This window comes from Xenopus laevis, chromosome 2S (assembly GCF_017654675.1).
Source record: "Xenopus laevis strain J_2021 chromosome 2S, Xenopus_laevis_v10.1, whole genome shotgun sequence".
Classification (NCBI taxonomy): Eukaryota; Metazoa; Chordata; class Amphibia; order Anura; family Pipidae; genus Xenopus; species Xenopus laevis.
Genome location: NC_054374.1, coordinates 92,150,099 through 92,173,186, shown reverse-complemented (window position 1 = coordinate 92,173,186; position 23,088 = coordinate 92,150,099). Strand labels below are relative to the sequence as shown.

The 23,088-nt window shown below is 38.2% G+C and overlaps 1 protein-coding gene across 8 annotated transcripts in view; it reads left to right on the top strand.

Moving 5' to 3' along the window:
- gtf2ird1.S (GTF2I repeat domain containing 1 S homeolog) overlaps positions 1 to 23,088 on the top strand; it is a 61,837-nt gene that overhangs the window by 17,059 nt on the left and 21,690 nt on the right. For 7 of the 8 annotated variants that reach the window (XM_041583027.1, XM_018248128.2, NM_001088781.1 and 4 more), the window contains 7 exon segments: positions 3,398 to 3,529; positions 6,121 to 6,262; positions 8,514 to 8,660; positions 10,581 to 10,764; positions 11,938 to 12,224; positions 13,201 to 13,290; positions 22,502 to 22,585. In XM_041583027.1, the coding sequence (XP_041438961.1) occupies positions 3,404 to 3,529; positions 6,121 to 6,262; positions 8,514 to 8,660; positions 10,581 to 10,764; positions 11,938 to 12,224; positions 13,201 to 13,290; positions 22,502 to 22,585 (1,060 nt within the window). In that variant the 5' untranslated portion in view covers positions 3,398 to 3,403. 8 annotated transcript variants of the gene reach the window in all.

Below are 23,088 nucleotides of genomic sequence, written 5' to 3'. Positions count from 1 at the left end.
ATGTCTGTCTCCAGCATGATAAAAAAAAAGCTACAAGGTCTCCTCTCACTTTTTTCTCTAGTATAATTGGATTCTGTTTGACTATTATCTTTTGAAATATCAGGCAATTTACTATGATTTCAATATCAAGTGTTTTCAGTTAGGCACATCATTTCTTAATACACTGTGTGGTCTTTTGTTTTATTTGCAAGTATAATTTTTGCAAAAATGATTATTTGCAGATATATATATATATATATATATATATATATATATATATATATATCTCTTTCTCAAGAAGGATATATATATATATATATATATATATATATATATATATATATATATATATATATATCTTTCTCAAGAAGGATATATATATATATATATATATATATATATATATATATATATATCTCTCTCTCTGTATACAGGTATGGAATCAGTTTATCTGGAAACCCGTTGTCCAAAAAGCGCCAAATTACAGAAAGACCTCTCATAGGGGCAAATTCACTAAGATTCGTCAGGCGTAGTTTCGCCAGCGCTCCGCAAATTCACTAAAATCCGAAGTTGCGCACAGGGGTAGCGTAAGGTTGCGAAGTTGCGCTAGCGTTGATTCGCTAAGTGAAGCGAAGTTACGCTAGCGAAGGTTAATTTGCATACGGCGCCAAATTCAAATTTCAATGGAGGAATACGTATCAGCACTACAAATGCCTAGAAAACCTTCAAAACATCAAATAAAAATGTTATTTTGCCCTATACATGTGCCCACTGTACAGGTAAGTTGCCATGAATTAGGAAATGTAGGGGGGGAAGAGGGGAGCCCTAAAAAAATTTTCTATCTTTTTCAGCCTATCACCTATAATGTAGAAAACACGCCAGCGTTTTTTGGGACTTAGAAAAAATTTTGACTTTTTTTGAAGCAATCACTATCTACTCTATTGCGCTTCGCCTGGTCTGAGGTGGCGAAGGAAGTCTAGCATAAAAGGTAGCGTTCAGTACACTGCGCGCATTAGTGAATTTGCGTAGTTACGTCCGTAGCGAAAATTCGCCAGGCGTAAGGGTGCGAAGTAACACTAGCGAATCTACGCCAGCGCTCGTTAGTGAATTTGCGAAGTAACGAAAATGCCCAACGCTAGCGAATTGACGCTAGCGTTTGGCGCTTCGGCGCTTGGTGAATTTGCCCCATAGACTCCATTTTATTGAAATAACCCAAATTTTTATCCATTGATTGCTCTTTCTCTGCAATAATTAATTAATTTCTTTGAATAGTGAACATTAAACCAAAGAAAATAATTCTATGCAATCACAGAGTCAGGTCATGATTAAGTGGAATTATCACTGTTATAATGTTATAAACACACTTTGCTTAAAAGGGGCCTGTCATCCTAAGAAATATTTCCAGTAAGGCATAGAAGCAGGGCAGGCAATATATGATTTGCACCTGAGATTTCTAAACACCTTTTACAACAGTTATGGATGTTTTTATGAAAAAATAATTGGGGTTTCTGTACTGCTGTGTAATACATTCTCAAACATATCTGATTAGCTGTGGTTGGGATTGCAGGATGATCTGTCCAAATGGCCCCAAGACCAGCTATACATTTCCAGGTGGACAGGCAGTATAGTGAATAGCCATTCTGCCCAAACAATCTTAAGGGCAGGGTCACACAAAGCTACTAGGGGAGATTAGTTGCCTAGCGACAAGTCACTTCTTCAGGCAACTAATCTCCCTGAACTGCCTCCACGCCGGCTAGAATCTAAATTGTCGGCAGGATGGCATTTGGAGCGATTCGTTTTTTGAAAGACGCCCTAAGTTGCATCACAAAGTAACTTCTGGCTACTTCGGAAAACTAAGTGCTCTGAGTGCTATCCCGCCAGCAATTTGAATTCTAGCCGGTGGGGAGTCATGAGAGATTAGTCGCCCGAAGAAGAAGTGGTTTGTCGCTGGGCGACTAATCTCCTCCAGTAGCTTTGAGTGCACCTGTCCAAAGAGTAAACAACCCTGCCTTTATTACATCTGTAAGAGAATTGATATTCATGGCTGCACAAGCTCAGCTACTCGGGTTGCTTCTCTGAATGTGCATTCTGAAGGCCCCAAATCTACAGTTCCTAAAACACACATTTAAACCTAAAAAAATCTCGTTTTAAATGCCTTATAAGTATTCAAAACATCTATATAGCTGTATGGCCAGCATCAAGTGAGCACCAGAACCTCCCTTTTATTTCATGTACTGCCATTAACAAGTGAGCACCAGAACCATCCCTTTATGTTTGTTATTTCTCCTGCTACCATCTGCTGAATATACATAAGATCAATTGTTTCATAACTGCCCAATAGTGAAAGTGGGTGAACATGGTTTATTCTCCTCTTGATTTAATTTTAACCTTCACAATGAAAGTCAAAGTTCTGCTCTCCGCATTCTGTTCAGATATAGATCTTCATGGTAATGAGGATTACTCATTGAGGCTACCGTGCCAGGGTCTGCAGTGAAATACACTCATTGATTCTCCCTTTTAAGCCTCAGCAGGTTTCCACAGTGATTGTCTGCGTAGCAAATCAAGTTTTCCTTGCTTCATGCTCATTCTTTGGCTAGACGCTGTGCCTTTCTGCTAGGTTTCCAAGGTTGTTTAGTTTCCCAGTCTCTTGACATTATAAAAAGTCCACCCTACTTTTCTTTTGTCACTTTCATTTCCAGGTTTCTGAGAGAATGAATTATGCTGTTACAGTAAATTGTTTTGCAGACAGCGGTTTGGTAGTTTCATGATGTGCTTGTTGTCTTCTATCTAAAACCACATGAGTAACTAACTATTAATGATTAATATTATAATAATGAATAATATTTCGGGATAAACCATTTAACAAAAGGAGAAAAAAACAGATGGATTGAAATTGAAGTATTATAAATTCATAATGAAATAATTTCAAATAAAGGAATCTGGTGGTCTGTCTGATACCCCATTATGTATAAGGGAATTATTGCCCAGTATTACTTCATATTAAGTATACCCCATGGTATTTAAAATATCCTGACATGTTTACTCTTGGCACTTTCTGATCGTTCTATATTTTTGCCATCCATTTCACAAATGAGTATAAATTTTATTTATTTTATCTGTTAGAGAAAGAAGTGTGTCCATATAGTTTCTTATCCATGTTAAATATTTGTGTACTGTTAACTTTGAATTACAATATTATTTTTGGGGATAATTGTTATTATGGTAGTCAAACCCTGCTCACTATTCTTGCTGCAGGTCTAATAATTACTGTACAGTTACAGATTGAAATGAGATTTCAAATGAAACCCAGTACATGCTATGTCTTAGCTCTATGAGAAGAGCAGTGCTTTTGAATCGACCAGTAATGTGTCATTCAGTGAGAGGATAAATGATCAATAAAGCCATGTGTCTGTTTCAGAAGAATATGGCTCTGGCAGGAAAGCAGTATGAAGGATCCTTGAATAACTCGAGACCGAATCTATGGCCTTCTTCAATCCCCGGTGGGAAGAATGAGATTATTACAAGCCTTGTAACTGCTTTAGATTCCATGGTAAGTTTTATTTAAGATTTGCATGCATCTGTGACCTTGGCTAACATTTGGCGTTTGCAGTGATGGATCACAAAAAAGAACTGCAACCCTTATCTTTATTATCATAAAGTAGAAGAGTGAGCCAGCAGCTGTTCTGCTGAGAATAATACACTGTGCTTTCTCTGCTTCCAAATGACAAGTAATTACTGTGAAGGCCTGACAAGGTTAAGCCAAAATGAAGAGGAAGAAAGTAACCGTGTATACTCAAAAGAATTGGGCAACCTTATCCTTCTGTGCTATAAAGGGAAAAGCTAGCAATATTGTGCTTAGCCAGAGTAGGATGAAAAAGCCCATTTGACAAGATTAATTGTGTAGAAGTTAGGGCAAAGGAATGATTTAGGAATAAGTACTGTACCCTCTATTGATTGCTTGCAAAGCTGTCTGTCTGTGTTAGGATTTGTTATCCTTAAATTGAATTAACCAGTCGGGCTACCTGAAACTGTGGTCTCCTAGTATATGAAATATAAAACTTTCCTGTAAATTTAAGGCATAGTTATATATTTTGCTTTATTAGGGTGGCTTATTTTTTTGTCTTGATTGTTTATAGGTCCTGACAATTAGGAGCAAATTTATCAAAATGTGAGATTAGGGGGCAGATTTAAATAGGGTCGAATTATCAAGGGTTAATTAACCCTCGATATTCGACTGCCGAATGTAAATCCTTCGAATATCGGAGTCGAAGGATTTACCGCAAATAGTTCGATCGAACGAAAAATCGTTAGATCGAACGATTAAATCCTTCGAATTGTTTGATTCGAAGGATTTTAATCCCATCGATTGAATGATTTTTCTTCGACCAAAAAATTGATAGAAAGCCTAAGGGGACCTTCCCCATAGGCTAACATTGCACCTCGGTAGGTTTTAGGTGGCGAAGTAGGGGGTCGAAGTTTTTTTTTATTTTTTTTTAAAGAGACTTTGATTATGGAACGGTCGAATATTCGAATGATTTTTAGTTTGAATCGTTCGATTCGTAGTCGAAGTAGCCAATTTGATGGTCGAAGTAGCCAAAAAAACCATTCGAAATTCAAACTATTTTTTATTCTATTCCTTCACTCGAACTAAGTAAATGGGCCCCTAGAAGTCACCACAGAAATACTCAACCACTTTCTATTCATTCCTATGGGATTTTTAGAAGTGCATTTATCAATGGTTCAGCATTTAATAAATGAAAGATTCTAAAAAAAAATAGATCTCGCATTAAATCCTAATGTGTCCAAGAATTAATTACATCAACGCAATATAACACTTTTGTAATGTGGTATTACCATTATTTTTTTTGGCTTAAATATAGAAGGAAAGTGGTGACAAAGTAGTGTTTCGGGCTGATTTATTGAAAATTTCTGCAAAAAACCCTACTAGTCCCACCCATCTTTTCCACTTCTTGCTGCCTTCCCCGGGCTTTGCAGAGGAGCCCATGGCACTCCGTACCAATCAGCAGCTAGACTGACCTGATAGGGAGCTAAAGTCTGTCTTTGCTAGCAGCACTGGGCCAACCTGGGCAGGCGCCCTAGGCTGCCTGGCCGGGCATGACGCCCACAGACGCGCATGCGCAGAAAGACCAAATGTGCACATGCGCGGAAAAGCGTGCATGCGAGAAAAATACTGAATGCGTGAAAAGCCAACGCACGTATGCTCAAAAATAAGTAGCCGAAATGGAGCAGCACGCACGTGCTAAAAAGTACACACGCCGGAATCATCTGCAAGCAGGGACCAGACTAGTTGGGTAGGAGAAGCAGAGAAGGCGCGTGCCTGGCGCCCTCCCAGCTTTGCGCCCTAGGAACTTGCCTACTCTGCCTACCCCTAGTTCCGGCCCTGTTTCCTAGTGTGTATGCAGGGCTGTGATTGGCTATTACCATCCTACTGTTATTCTGACAGAGACCGTCGATGACTGCACAATAGGGGTAGGGTGGGGCAAGCATGTGCCTATAAAACCGGAAGCTGACAGTCAACCAGCAAAAGGTGCACTGAGGAAGGCCTGAACCAGTGCGACTTGCGTGTTTCGGGTTGGCCTGCACATCATGATAGCCTATATGCGCTGACTAATGCTACTGTCTTTATACATGTTTGCTTTTGTTCTCAGAGTATTCCATTTTCAATAGTCTATACAGTGATGATAACATGTCTTCTTGAGTGAGGGTCTAACATGTAATATAAATGCTTCTTCAATCTCAAGGCCTGGGGGCGAGATATATGTAGAGGAGCTATGGCCGCAGACAGTGTTATTTTAAGGTTCAGCTTTGTGGCAATTAATGCCTCGGGCTTGGTAATTGTCAGGTTGAGTATAGCCTCCAGTATTTAGCTAGACCTTAGCAGGTATGTGTTCTTTTATGTGTATTTTATGTTCTTTGTTAGATACACTGATTTAAAAATGTTAAAGCCATTCTGTTTTGTTGCTGATAAAGTAAGCTATACCTATGCTATCATGGAATAAAAGGTTTGCCTACCAAAAATGGTAATTCCACAAGCTCTTTAATTGCAATGAACTTTGTAGCAACATAATGACATTTAGTATATATGGTGATTTTTTTTCTCTTATGATATCCCTTACATAGTGCACTGCACTGTCTAAACTTAATACCGAAGTGGCCTGTATCGCTCTTCATGAAGAAAGTGCATTTGTAGTTGGAACAGAAAAAGGAAGATGTTTTTTAAACTCTAGAAAAGAACTTCAAGCAGATTTTCAGCGCTTTTGTAGTAAGTATTTAATATTTGGGTAAGTTGTCTTCAGTGGGTTTCAGATTGTAAAAATATCTCATCATTACAACAGAATAATTTACTAGGACACAATAAGAACTGCAGTGGCATCTGGAGAGCAAAGTGTATTTTTGAGTCTGTATTTTTTTGTTTTTGTCCGTGAAATCTGAAAAAAATATAGAATTTATGAATCTGTTTCTTCCGTTTAGAGGAATAAAAGAGTAGGATTTTATCTTATTTCAGGAAAAGACCCTTTCTTTAGTTCCCTCCCTCCCCAATTATTCCTACCTGTCTCTATTGGTAAAGGCAGTTGCAGACCTGTTTACTCCACATGTTGATAAACTGAGTTATTCCTTTTGTTTACAGTCTTACTTACAAGTATATATGCATGTAGTTGCATTTACCTCACTGTGCTATTCTGTGCATTATACTTTGCTTGCACAAACAGCATATGCAGTGCAAGGAAAGGGATTTAGAGATGACATGCCAAATAAAATTCATATCTACAGATCATGCATTAGCCTAAATGTATAAAGGTAAATACGCACAGCTCCAGTTCTTATGGTGCTGTCCACTGGCTACCCATGACACACCTGGGTTTCATATGAATTATGTCTTAAAAGCTGCAAACACTGCAAAGGACAGTATACATATGCAGAGCTGCTCACGTAGCCTCAGTAAATAAGTGCAATATTGTGTTTTTACACAAATAAAACGCGCACATGGAAGACGATAAATGTCTTTATAGGGAGAAAATGTATACCTCACTGTTATAGTCACCAGAATTAGAATAATATTGTCTCTGTGTATAAATGCACTCACAGGGCTTACCGTATATACCCGTGTATAAGCCGAGTTTTTCAGCATCCAAAATGTGCTGAAAAAGTCTACCTCGGCTTATACTCGGGTCAGCGGTACCCGACCGAGTAGCTGAGATACCAACAGTACACTTGGGGAGACACTGCAATATCCCACAATGCCCTCTGTTGGTTATATGAAAGAATAACAGTGCACCATCTGTTGGTTATATGAAAGAATAACAGTGACTGCAATATTACACAGCGCCATCTGTTGGTTGTATGAAAGAATAACAGTGACTGCAATATCACACAGCACCATCTTTTGGTTGTATGAAAGAATAACAGTGACTGCAATATCACAGCGCCCTCTGTTGGTTATATGAAAGATTAACAGTGACTGCAATATCACACAGCGCCATCTGTTGGTTATATGAAAGAATAACAGTGACTGCAATATCACACAGCTCCCTCTGTTGGTTATATGAAAGAATAACAGTGACTGCAATATCACACAGTGCCCTCTGTTGGTTATATGAAAGATTAACAGTGACTGCAATATCACACAGCGCCATCTGTTGGTTATATGAAAGAATAACAGTGACTGCAATATCACACATCGCCCTCTGTTGGTTATACGAAAGATTAACAGTGATGGCAATATCAAACAGCACCCTCTGCACATGGTAGTGGGACAGTGGGACAATGCACACAGTAATCCGTTTGGCAATTCTCTGTCACCATCAACTTTGCAAAGAAGTCCGGTTGATCGCTGGGGGGGTCGCTTTGGCAGAATGTGCGCTGCTGGGAGACAGGGCTGTAGTTGTGTGTAGGCTTATACTAGAGTCAATAAGTTTTCCCAGTTTTCGTAGGTAAAATTAGGTACCTCGGCTTATACTCGGGTCGGCTTATACTCGAGTATATACGGTATCATGAAAAAAAAGCCACAAGGGCTGTGATTTTATTCCTCAACGTTTCAGCTATCAAACTCTAGCCGTCCTCAGGAGCTGAAACTATTTATATATATATATATATAATTCATCCAGTAGAAACCGCACTCACAGGTCTTCACCGTATCTAGATGTGGCTTTTCATATAGTACTCTAATAAGCTACTGCCTGCACATAACTTAACATAAATGTCAAGCCTTATTTATTAATACTGGGCAAAATTACACCTGGGCTACAACATATAGCAACCAATCAGTGATTATATTTTTTTCAGCCAGCTGCAGGTAAAACAAAAAAACATCTGATTGGTTGCCAGGAGTTACCAGCTGCAAATTTTATCACTGTTTAGAAATGACTTTGTGTTGGTAAATTAATTGATAATCTCTACTTTTCAATGCAATGTCTTCATTATACGTTCTTGTATTTTATGAACATTTCAAGTGTGATCTAAAAATCAATGTCAGTATTTGGTGCTAATTTTTTTTGTGTTTTTTTTTTTTATAGTAGGTGCCCATAAAAAGGATCAAGAAAATGAGGTCAAAAGGCGGAATAGGGACGGCATTCAAAATATTCAGCATGTCCCTCTTGGCCCAACATCAGATATTTACCTTCTGAGAAAGATGGTTGAAGAGATCTTTGAAGTACTCTATAGTAAGATGCTACTTATCTATTTCCAACTAGTTACATTTTCTTTTCTTCTTATTATACAGATAGTATTAGTATTTATTAGCCAGCAGAAAAATTCTGATGATTTATAACTTTTAAAACTGCCAATTATGACTTTAAAAGTCAAAATTATGAGTTTTAATCTCATAATTATGACTTTAAAAAATCTAAATGACTTTTAATCTAATTATAATGATTTTTAGGAGCAGATTTATCAAGGGTTGAATTCCAAGTTCAAAAAAAAAAACTCGAATCAAATTTTAACGATTCCCTAGTTGAATTTGACAGTTTTTGCCTTATAAAAACATGAAAATTCAATATCAAAAATTAGAATTTTCAATTCAACCCTTGATAAATCTACTCCTTAATCTCATAATTATGACTTTTAATCTCATAATTATGACTTTTAAAATAATAATGTTAAAAGTCATAATTTTGACTTTTTAAAGTCATAATTATGAGATTAAAAGTCGTAATTATGAGTTTTAAATCATCATAAATCATCAGAATTATTATTATTTTTTTTTGTTTTTTGCTGGCCCCAGTGCTCTTCCGTACAGAGCTGCATTAGAAAGACATGAGAATGTTTAAAAAATTAACCTTATCTTCAATATTAGAAAAATGGAAAAATGGTTGCAACTAGAAAATAGAAACCTTTTCTTTTGGTGAACAATCTGAAACCAACTGAACTGAAAAAAGTGAACAACCCCTTTTAAGGTGGCCATACACAGTCATAGGCTAATAAAAGCTGCTGACAGACCAAGTTGTCTGCTTATTGGCCAGTGTATGCAGGTCCATACACTGGGTGCCCTAGGCAACCCGGCCGGCCACCATGCCCCTCCCCCTGTGTACACATGTGCAAACATGTTGTTTGTTGCATATTTCTGAAGGCTCTGTATAAAATAAACCATATTTATACAGGCTTTTGTATGAAATAATTAGGATTCATTATAATTTTCATTCTATTCACATATTCAGAAGTTTTTGAAAAAACAAATTATGTTTTAATAAGGCTTTTGACACAGGCAGGAATAAATGCATTTTAAAAGGGGAAATAAAGGTATTTAAAAAAATGAATGTTGTTAAGCAGAATTTACAGATCACTTTCAAAGTTTAACAAAGCACTATAACAAAATGTTTTTATGGGCTTATAATATATTTTCCTTTAATCAACACTTAAATTGCCAGCACTGGGCTTAGCCTTTAATTGCTGTAGAAAGTACTTTAATGTATTAGTTTCACTTTGAGATGTAGAGGTACATCTTTTGAAAACAAATGTACAATTCTTCACATATTTTGAGATAAGAGTAATGCAAGGTTTAAAACACTGGGATCATAAATTCTTCACATGACTTGAACTCTTATCAAGGCCATGGAACTTATGAAAAACACATACAAAGAACTTCAGATCAGAGTAGAGTATACACTTAGGGGATTATTTACTAAAATCCAAAAATTTCTCATTATTTTAGTAAAAACCAAACTCCCATCCACATTTTTACCTTATTTATCAATAAATTAACTAAAAAAAATCTGGTTTGGGACTCGATAAAATTGTGAAAAATCCCGAATCGTACGATTGTTTTGGATTTGACCCCCGAAAACCACTATTATTTTTTTGGCTTTATGTACAAAATTCAGTGCAGATCATGATATCTTTCAACTGTAAACAGGACATCTGCCATTGACTTCTACATGACCTTGGCAGGTTTGAGATGAAGTGTCCTTTTATTAGGACTTTTAGCAGCTTCGGGGTTTAATAAATCTAGAAAAATTTGAGGGTTTTTTTACCTATGAAGGATTTTTTTTTTATGACCAGAAAAAATCAGATTTAGATAAATAACACCCTCAATATGAATCCATGCCCATTATCGTACAATTTCATCTTTATAAATGTTGTTTTAGGTGAGGCCCTGGGTAAGTCTAATATAGTTCCTGTGCCATATGAGAAAGTGATGAAGGAGCCTGGATCAGTTGTTGTCTTGGGCTTGCCTGATGGGATCAGCTTTAGAAAGCCTGCAGAATATGATTTGAAAAGCTTGATGCTCATTTTAAAACACAGCCACAACATCAGATTCAAGCTAAGAATGTAAGTCTGAAAACTTTACATAACTCTACTATGACACCAAATATATGGTAATTTGTATTAAAGGAGAACTAAGCCCTTCTATAAATACTGAATTTACTGTGATAGCCTAAAGTTCCAGCATTGATATAAAAATAATGATTCAGAGCTTTAAGTCTGTTGAAGCTCAGCATCTTGGATTTTGGTAGGGGTGTCATTGGCACTGCTCAGTGTGCTCTCAGCCATTGTTGAGAAGCTAAGCTTAGGGGTATACTAAACAAACTAGTGCAGGTACGCGGAGATCAGCATGAAAATCCAAAAAAAACAGGTATTTTCAGACCGATCTCCGCTCTCTGTACCTGCGCTGAAGCTGTACTTGTAAGTACAGATACACAAAGCTGCAGATGTGTGCATCCCTGCTTCTCGCGGTCTGTGTACAAAATGCAGGGTAGGGTCAGGGCAGCCATGAGGGGGGAGAGTTGTAGGGGGCCCGAGGGTAAGGGGGGGGCCTGGCCACACCGCTCTTTCTTGTTAAGCCGGGCCCCCCTGCTTTCTGAGAGCTGCTGACTTCGGGAAGGCAGGGCGGGAGCACAAAGGGAGGTATCTTCTGGGGGGGGGGGGGAGTTTTTTTTACATGGACGTTTAAGGTGGGCCCTGGCCACCAATTTTCTTATAACGTGTGTGTGGGGGGGCCCTGGCCACCATTTTTTTCCCATTTGGGGTCCTGGCCACCAATATTTTTTAATGGGGGGCCCTGACCACCAATATTTTTTTAACAACATGTGGCCACCAATGTTTTTTTTTTTTTTTAGTATGTGGTGGACCTGTGGGGTGGGCGGACCTGTAGGTGGGGCTTGTGGTGGGCGTAGCCCAGGGGGCCCATGAAATTTTTCCGTATGGGACCCTGCGATTTCTGATGGCGGCCCTGGGTAGGGTTACCAGAACACTTGAAAACTTCGGTACATCTAGACATGGAGTTACTTTGACATTGCACTACTATTTTGTTGCTATATGCTGTATTTTATGTCATAACTATAAATATTTTGAAGAATATATTAATATGCTGCTTATATATTTTTTAACAAGAGGAAAACAAAATATGAAAGTTTATCAGATTATTATTACTTAGTAATCTTGTGAATGACTTTACAAATGTATGAGTATCTGAAAAGTCTTTTATTCTTTCTCTATATCTAGACCTACAGAAGAATCCATCAGAGAGCCAAAATCTTGTTCAGAATTGAATAGCCCACCTACATCAGCAACTAAGGTTATTCCAGAAACCAGCCAATGCCACAGGCTGCCTATTCAAGAGCATCCTTCCAGTGCTTCAAATTTTCCCTACAGTGTTTCCCAGCCTAACCAGATTTCATTGGAGCCAAAGCAAGAGGTTCATTCAAACATGCTTGGAACAAATGCAGTCAATCAAATGCTGGTTCAAAGGCCATCAGCTGAAAATAATCATGACTTCTCAGACTGCTGTGGTAATCAACTATATCCGGTGGAATTCAACTCTTCCACCATTTTTGATGGCATTGAAACCCTTTTCTTTTTTTTTGGATAATTATGTTTTATCTATAGTTGGGGTATAGCTGGAGAACTGAGTTATACGTAATAGGCAAACTTACCCATTGAGAAATAATATTTTATTGGGAGCAATAGAATATCCTAAAAAGCTAATTCCATCATTTTAGAATAGTAGTAGACGTAACATAATTTTTCCAGCATTATGATATTGTGGATATTAAAAGGCATGTAAAGTCTAAAATAGAATAAGGCTAGAAATGCTGTATTGGAGATTTCTTTTTCATTAAAGAAAGTAAAAATGGGATTTTATTTTTTTTACATGCCCTTTAAGTACAGACTTTTTTTTTCATTTAATGCCTTGGGTTCTGTGGCCAAAAGCTGGGACAGCCTTTCAGAAGATGTGGGACAGATTATGGTGTGGGAACTCACTTGATTGGAATACAGCCTTGGGGGAGAAATTTTAAGTTGGTTTGGTGGGATGTGTGCTATAGAAATGGATATCATTTGGCTTTTGAATATATCTTCACTGATACTGAATATTAGAAAAGTGCCTTTTCATCCTTATATAGCTTGGTTATAGATTGTATTAAGATTAAGACCATTCTTTCAGGGTAAATTGTGCACTTAGGTCTGAAAAGAAAATGAACAAATATAAAGAAGAGTGAACTGTATGTGATGCAGAATTGTGCAGGACTTCAAACACTACAGGGTGCTCTTGACCCAGTTGTGAGACCCACTGATACAGTGAATTAGGAAAAATGATTTGTGATTATAGCTCTGTTGACCTTGCATTGCTATGCAGGGTTGATTGTGTCACTCATTTGCAGAATTATCCACATTTATACATTTTTACATGAAAACATAAACAAAATATTTACGAAAATGAAAGAAAATATTGTTGAGTAAATTGTTTTTCTGTCTTATTCTGTTCAGGACAGCAATCACCTGTAGCAGGTAGCAGCCTTAGACAAAATGTCCTTGCATCAAAGCATCTCTTGTTTTCCATAGTCCATGACAAAACAGGTACAGTATGTAGATTCTGTTATTACATTTTACAATTTGTGCCATTGCCATATTTGGATTTTCTGCTGATCATCTGTAATACCCTGAAATATTTTCTAGAGGCGGTGTACTGGGGGATAACAAGGGGTAAAGGGTAATGCAATAAAAGGTGTCAAGTTTGCCCAGGTCTTCATACCCATTGTGATAAACCCTGCCTGCCAGTGGCATTATGTGAAGTTACAGGGCTGCCTTGCAAAAATATTCAGAAGGGAATGGCAAGCTTGTTTTAGTGGGCAGCCAAGTTGAAGGAAATGATGTGGCTGAGGAGGGGGACTACCATACAGCAAACTCCCATGGCTTGGGTCCCTTCAACTGCAGGATCTGCTCTATGGTAATTAAAAATGGTTGGTGAATTTGGCCCTCAAACTATAAATTGTATTGTTTACATTTTATTTCATTACCCAGTATATCTCTATATACTACTAAGCAAATAAACTAAAATGAATACGGATATGAGGAAAGTTCAGTCTGTTCCTTATTAAAAATAAACTATAGCCTTTGTTTTTAAATTTTCTTAAAAAAAAAAATAAACACATGTAGACAATGTAAGAAGCTACAGTGAAATCAGGTGACCTGTAGCACTTACATGGCCTAGATGCTGTACTTGCTAATTATAATTAATTCTTTTCAACTATCAACCATTCAGGTGTTGCTGAACGACAGTTGCAAAGCCACACAGATAGGGTGCTGTAATGAAAGTCAGTAACAGAAAACCTGGCTGCAAAGGCCACTTACTTGCTAATGTCACATGATTCTTTGCTGTCCACAGAGCTGCTTTAGATAGACTGTCTCTACTAACTATATCCTGAAAAAAGGATTTAATTCGTTTAAAATACAGAAATTAACCATTGCATGGTTTCAGTGAGGAAAACTTATATAACCACGATTCAATATTTGTTGGAAATTGTTGTCTATTTATTTTTCATTTGGAATTCGATAGCTTTTGCCTTGTTGCTAGAGTAAGTGGAAATTGCAAGTTGGAGAGCCACAGAAAAACAAGATAATTTCACTGTCTACTTTAAATAAAATAATTATTTTAATGTGTACCAGCCTAGTACAGGTATGGGATCTATTATACAGAATGCTCGGAACCTGGCGTTTAGTAGACCAGTTCTGTGTGAAAATAAAAACAGTGTAAATAGGTAGGCTGTGCAAAATAAAAAATGTTTCAAATATATTGTAATATATAAAGGCTGGAGTGAACAGATTTCTAATAAAACAGCCAGAATCCAACTTCCTGCTTTTCAGCTCTATAACTCTGAGCTAGTCACCGACTTGAAGGGGGGGCCACATGGTACATTTCTGTTCAGTGAGTTTGCGATTGATCCTCCGCATTCAGCTCAGATTCAAAAGCAACAGATATGACCCATATGCCCCCCTCATGTCTCTGATTGGTTACTGCCTGGTAACCATTGTAACCAGTCAGTGTAAACCAAGAGAGCTGAAAAGCAGGAAGTAGTGTCTGACTGACATGTTATACATCAAATCACTCCAGCCTTTATACATTACATTTTTGGCTAACTAACTATATTAGAAACATTTTATCTATTTACCCAGTTTTTATTTTTACACTGAACAATTCCTTTGTCTACTAAAAAATAATTTGAATATTAACCCTTTAAGTGCCAGCAGAATTTCACATTTTGGTTACGCGAAATGCCAGCCGTTTTTAAGCATTTTGTGCTCTCTCACTTTAGGGGCATTTTCTGAGGGGAAACCTATAGTTTACCTAGGAAAACTATACATTGTTTTTTTCGGTAGAAACTGAGCTTTCTAAATCTGCCTGAGTTTTCATGTATTTCCACCTGTGCAAAAAAATTTATAGTGCTAAATAACAAAAAAAAATGAAAAATTACCATTTTTCATTGTATATCAATTTATACCAGAAAAATATTTCATTTTACAGATGAAAATCCAACTGATTTGGAAAGCCTTATGTCTCTCGAACGTGCCAATACCAGATATGTATAGTTTTAGGGAGATTTAGGATTTCTGTACAGCAAAAACTCCCGGCAGTATATTACTGAATTTTGAAAGCACTAAGGCAGAAAACGGCATGCTTTAGATTCCAAGGCAAAAAATCCTGAAACCATAGGTTTACCCCAGAAAACCATACATTTTTGAAAAGTACACATTCTGCCGATTACAAAATGGGTAACTATGTCTCTCTACTCCCAACTACCAAACAGAAAAGCTTGTCTGAACATAGCGGTTTTTCAAAATAAAATTCAAAATTTTGAAAAATCATTTCAAAGGTTTTATTTTGCTGCTCCGCATATCCCAAACTATATTACGTACCAAGAAAAAGCACCTGAAATATGATTGCCAGGGGTCCACTGAACAGTTTGATATCCATTATGCATAGGTTTACCAAAGTATCTGGCATTTAGAGACACAAATATGAAGTTAGCGCATCCAAATTGTTCAGGACTTTACTTCAGCTACTGAGAAATCAACACATTGACTGCATTTTTTGTGGGGTAAAAACACAGAAATATATGTTTACCCCCCAAACCCATATATTTTTGGAAAGAACACATTCTACAGAATCTAAAATGGGTACCCATGCCTTTCTGCTCCAAACTACTGAGTCGCAAGGCTTTCCCAAAATTGTCGGTTTTGGTGAAATATCTGAAAATTGCCTCAAAACTTCAACTTCCCAGCACCATATCACCCATGTATCATTACGTACTAAGAAAAAGCACCCTAAATATGATTGCCAGGGTTCCTCTGAACATTTTGGTGGCCATTGTTCATAAGTTTACCAAAGTATCTGGCATTTAGAGGCCCCAAAATGAAGTTAGCGCATACAAACAGTCCCGTGAGTAACTTCATCTAATGAGAAATCAACACATTGACTGCATTTTTGTGGGGTAAAAACACAGAAATATATGTTTACCCCCCAAAACCCATATATTTTTGGAAAGTACACATTCTACAGAATCTAAAATGGGTACCCATGCCTTTCTGCTCCAAACTACTGAGTCGCAAGGCCTTCCCACAATTGTCGGTTTTGGTGAAATATCTGAAAATTGCCTCAAAGCTTCAACTTCTCAGCACCATATCACCCATGTATCATTACGTACTAAGAAAAAGCACCCTAAATATGATTGCCAGGGTTCCTCTGAACATTTTGGTGGCCATTGTTCATAAGTTTACCAAAGTATCTGGCATTTAGAGGCCCCAAAATGAAGTTAGCGCATACAAACAGTCCCGTGGGTAACTTCAGCTAATGAAAAATCAACACATTGACTGCATTTTTGTGGGGTAAAAACACAGAAATATATGTTTACCCCCCAAAACCCATATATTTTTGGAAAGTTCACATTCTACAGAATCTAAAATGGGTACCCATGCCTTTCTGTTCCAAACTACTGAGTCGCAAGGCTTTCCCACAATTGTCGGTTTTGGTGAAATATCTGAAAATTGCCTCAAAGCTTCAACTTCTCAGCACCATATCACCCATGTATCGTTACGCACCAAGAAAAAACACCCTAAATATGATTGCCAGGGTTCCTCCAAACAGTTTGGTGGCCATTGTTCATAGGTTTACCAAAGTATCTGGCAGTTAGAGGCCTCAAAATGAAGTTAGCGCATACAAATAGTCCTGTGGGTAACTTCATCTAATGAAAAATCAACACATTGACTGCATTTTTGTGGGGTAAAAACACAGAAATATATGTTTACCCCCCAAACCCATATATTTTTGGAAAGTACACATTCTACCGAATCTAAAATGGGTACCCATGCCTTTCTGCTCCAAACTACTGAGTCGCAAGGCTTTCCCACAATTGTCGGTTTTGGTGAAATATCTGAAAATTTCCTCAAAGCTTCAACTTCTCAGCACCATATCACCCATGTATCGTTACGCACCAAAAAAAAACACCCTAAATATGATTGCCAGGGGTCCTCCAAACAGTTTGGTGCCCACTGTGCATAGGTTTACCAAAGTATATGGCAGTTAGAGGCCCCAAAATGAAGTTAGCGCATACAAATAGTCCTGTGGGTAACTTCAGCTAATGAAAAATCAACACATTGACTGCATTTTTGTGGGGTAAAAACACAGAAATATATGTTTACCCCCCAAACCCATATATTTTTGGAAAGTACACATTCTACCGAATCTAAAATGGGTACCCATGCCTTTCTGCTCCAAACTACTGAGTCGCAAGGCTTTCCCACAATTGTCGGTTTTGGTGAAATATCTGAAAATTGCCTCAAAGCTTCAACTTCTCAGCACCATATCACCCATGTATCGTTACGCACCAAAAAAAAAACACCCTAAATATGATTGCCAGGGGTCCTCCAAACAGTTTGGTGCCCACTGTGCATAGGTTTACCAAAGTATATGGCAGTTAGAGGCCCCAAAATGAAGTTAGCGCATACAAATAGTCCTGTGGGTAACTTCAGCTAATGAAAAATCAACACATTGACTGCATTTTTGTGGGGTAAAAACACAGAAATATATGTTTACCCCCAAACCCATATATTTTTGGAAAGTACACATTCTACCGAATCTAAAATGGGTACCCATGCCTTTCTGCTCCAAACTACTGAGTCGCAAGGCTTTCCCACAATTGTCGGTTTTGGTGAAATATCTGAAAATTGCCTCAAAGCTTCAACTTCTCAGCACCATATCACCCACGTATCGTTACGCACCAAAAAAAAACACCCTAAATATGATTGCCAGGGGTCTTCCAAACAGTTTGGTGCCCACTGTGCATAGGTTTACCAAAGTATATGGCAGTTAGAGGCCCCAAAATGAAGTTAGCGCATACAAATAGTCCTGTGGGGTAACTTCAGCTAATGAAAAATCAACACATTGACTGCATTTTTGTGGGGTAAAAACACAGAAATATATGTTTACCCCCCAAACCCATATATTTTTGGAAAGTACACATTATACAGAATCTAAAATGGGTACCCATGCCTTTCTGCCCCAAACTACTGAGTCGCAAGGCTTTGCCAAATTTGGCGGTTTTGGTAAAATATTCTGAAAATTGCCTCAAAGCTTCAACTTTCCAGCATCGTATTGTCCATGTATCATTACCAGCATAAAGCATCCTAAATATAAACATAGGGGTCTACTAAACAGTTTGATGCCCAATGTGCATAGATATACCAAACTATGTGGGGCACAGAGACCCCCAAATGACAATATGTATAGACATTTTCACGGCTGACGCGCTGGCTGCTGCAATATAACCACCCGGTGTGTGTATTATGCGACATTAGACCACCTAACAGTACAGAGACCCCAGAAAACCATATATTTTCAGAAAGTACACATTCTGACGAATCCAATATGGGTAAATATGTGTTCCTACTGCAAACTGTCAAACTGCAAAGCAATGCTGAACGTAACGGTTTTTATCAAATTTCTGAAAATCGTCACAAAGCTTGAATTTTACCCCATTATATGCCCCACATTTCGTAACTTATCAGCATAAAACATCCTGAATATGAACGCCAGGGGTCTACTGAACACTTTGATGCCCAATATGCATAGATATACCAAACTATGTGGCGCACAGAGACCCCCAAATGACAATAGTGTATATACATTTTCACGGCTGACGCACGCTGGCTGCTGCAATATAAGCACCCGGTGTGTGTAATATGCGACATTAGACCCCCCTAACAGTACAGAGACCCCAGAAAACCATATATTTTCAGAAAGTACACATTCTGACGAATCCAAAATGGGTAAATATGTGTTCCTACTGCAAACTGTCAAACTGCAAAGCAATGCTGAACGTAACAGTTTTTATCAAATTTCTGAAAATCGTCACAAAGCTTGAAATTTATCCCATTATATGCCCCACATTTCGTAACTTATCAGCATAAAACATCCTAAATATGAGCGCCAGGGGTCTACTGAACACTTTGATGCCCAAAATGCATAGATATACCAAACTATGTGGCGCACAGAGACCCACAAATGACAATATGTATAGACATTTTCACGGCTGACACGCTGGCTGCAGCAATATAACCACCCGGTGTGTGTGTATTATGCGACATTAGACCACCTAACAGTACAGAGACCCCAGAAAACCATATATTTTCAGAAAGTACACATTCTGACGAATCCAATATGGGTAAATAAGTGTTTCTACTGCAAACTGCCAAACTGCAAAGCAATGCTGAACATAACGGTTTTTATCAAATTTCTGAAAATCGTCACAAAGCTTGAATTTTACCCCATTATATGCCCCACATTTCGTAACTTATCAGCATAAAACATCCTGAATATGAACGCCAGGGGTCTACTGAACACTTTGATGCCCAATATGCATAGATATACCAAACTATGTGGCGCACAGAGACCCCCAAATGACAATAGTGTATACATTTTCACGGCTGACGCGCGCTGGCTGCTGCAATATAAGCACCCCGGTGTGTCTAATATGCGACATTAGACCCCCCTAACAGTACAGAGACCCCAGAAAACCATATATTTTCGGAAAGTACACATTCTGACGAATCCAATATGGGTAAATATGTGTTCCTACTGCATACTGTCAAACTGCAAAGCAATGCTGAACGTAACGGTTTTTATCAAATTTCTGAAAATCGTCACAAAGCTTGAATTTTACCCCATTATATGCCCCACATTTCGTAACTTATCAGCATAAAACATCCTGAATATGAACGCCAGGGGTCTACTAAACACTTTGATGCCCAATATGCATAGATATACCAAACTATGTGGCGCACAGAGACCCCCAAATGACAATAGTGTATACATTTTCACGGCTGATGCGCGCTGGCTGCTGCAATACAAGCACCTGGTGTGTGTAATATGCGACATTAGACCCCCCCTAACAGTACAGAGACCCCAGAAAACCATATATTTTCAGAAAGTACACATTTTGACGAATCCAATATGGGTAAATATGTGTTCCTACTGCAAACTGTCAAACTGCAAAGCAATGCTGAACGTAACGGTTTTTATCAAATTTCTGAACATCGTCACAAAGCTTGAATTTTACCCCATTATATGCCCCACATTTCGTAACTTATCAGCATAAAACATCCTAAATATGAGCGCATGGGGTCTACTGAACACTTTGATGCCCAATATGCATAGATATACCAAACTATGTGGCGCACAGAGACCCCAAATGACAATATGTATAGACATTTTCACGGCTGACGCGCTGGCTGCTGGCAATATAACCACCCAGTGTGTGTATTATGCGACATTAGACCACCTAACAGCACAGAGACCCCAGAAAACCATATATTTTCAGAAAGTACACATTTTGACGAATCCAATATGGGTAAATAAGTGTTTCTACTGCAAACTGCCAAACTGCAAAGCAATGCTGAACATAACGGTTTTTATCAAATTTCTGAAAATCGTCACAAAGCTTGAATTCTACCCCATTATATGCCCCACATTTCGTAGCTTATCAGCATAAAACATCCTAAATATGAGCGCCAGGGGTCTACTGAACACTTTGATGCCCAATATGCATAGATATACCAAACTATGTTGCGCACAGAGACCCCCAAATGACAATATGTATAGACATTTTCACAGCTGACGCGCTGGCTGCTGCAATATAAGCACCTGGTGTGTGTATTATGCGACATTAGACCCCCCTAACAGTACAGAGACCCCAGAAAACCATATATTTTCAGAAAGTACACATTCTGACGAATCCAAAATGGGTAAATAAGTGTTTCTACAGCAAACTGCCAAACTGCAAAGCAATGCTGAACATAACAGTTTTTATCAAATTTCTGAAAATCGTCACAAAGCTTGAATTTTACCCCATTATGTGCCCCACATTTCGTAACGTATCAGCATAAAACATCCTAAATATGAATGACAGGGTCTACTGAACACTTTGATGCCCAATATGCATAGATATACCAAACTATGTGGCGCACAGAGACCCCCAAATGGATATATAGTAGATAAAATTTACATAGGCAAAACAAAATAACACAGAACAGTGTGAAATGCAAATAAATCACCAAAAACTAATAAAACCACAAAAATCAATGCTTTTTTTTTTCACACTAGTGTAATCGGCCACCAGAATTACCGTTTGAATATTTTAGCTGGGCCAAATCGATTATACGGGCAGAAACAAGTGAACAACACAAATGCAGAGCTGAAAATGCAATAAAATGGCTAAAAATTCAATAAAATGGCTAAAAATGCACCAAAATACCCAAAATTGCAATATAACCACCAAAATAACATACAAAAGCTATTGCACAGTACGGTTAGCGAATACGCTATTCGGAACGGCAATAAACATTTTTTTTAGCCCAAAAAGAGACGATGCGATAAGAAAAAAAAAAAAAAAGCCACAAAGCCATATATGTACATATGCGTGTGCACAACGGGTAAATTGCATGTTATTTGCGCATGTGCGCGTGTGCAAGTGTACATGGGTGCTGTGAGTGTGTGTGACCCCCCCAATCCCCAAAAATCTATGTGTGAGTGTGTGTAAGTGTGAATGTAAGTGTATATTACTGTAATAAGTGTGTGTTGGTGTGTTTGTGTGTTTTTGTGTGTGTAAATGTTACACTTACCTGGGGTAGATGCTGCAGATCGATCAGAAAGGGTCCCACGCAGCAGATCTCCAGCTCCAACGATCATCAGCCATGTGGGGGCGGAGCTGGGCGGAAGTGCGGCGCAGGCAGCAGCAGGACGCATAGGAAACGCGTCCCTGCTGCTGCTTTGGGGCCCCTGGGCGATCGCGCCCCAGGGGCCACACGATCCCCTGCTCTGCTCGTTGTCTAGGGGCAGGGGATCGTGAAGGAGCGGAGCGAGCGGCTCTAACAGCCGCTCCTCCGCTCGCAAACCCGGAAGTGCTGCAGAACGTAGAATCTACGATCTGTGGCACTTTGGTCCTTTGATCCACAGAACGTAGATTCTACGTTCTGTGGCACTTAAAGGGTTAAATAAAACCAATAGGCTGGTTTTGCTTCCAATAAGGAGTAATTATATCTTAGTTTGCATCAAGTACAATGTACTGTTTTATTATTACAGAGAAAAAGGGAATCATTTTTTAAAAGTGGATTATTTGGATAAAATGGAGTCTATGGCAGACAGTCATCCCATAATTTAAGGCTTTCTGGATAATGGGTTTCCAGATAATGGATCCCTTACCAGTACAGTTGATTAATTTATGTTTTTTATTGACAGATAAATGGGACAGTTTCTTAAGGGAGACTGAGGATATTAATATACTCAGAGAGTGTGTGCAGATCTTATTTAACAGCAGATATGGTGAGTAGCTGTTACATATTATTGTTCTCTGAAATGAGCTGATATAATTTTAAAGTCGTTTAGAAATAAAAGCTGTTATATATAGCTATATCACATCTTAATATATAAACACTGTATACTGTATATACGCACACACACACGTTTACGTAGTACATCAGTAAATCTGTGTGTGTGTAATGCAAACGGCATTGCATTTTACCTGATGATTGTTTGTATATTATTATTACATAACCCCAAAGGGCTCATTTACCAACATGCTAAACTGCACAGCTGCCAGTAGTGACCACAGTAGAAGGCCTAAATAATAGCTGCTATTGGCAGCATCACTTAAGTGCTTATTATTTTGTAAATAAGACCCATTGTAAATTCATTGTTTTTTTTGGGGGGGGGGAGTATAGATGAAATGAAGGTTAGGGCAAACAAATAAGTAATTAATTAAAGTGCCTTACATTTTGGCACGGCACTTTACACAAGAGGGCAGCGTTTAATACATCATTGTGGGG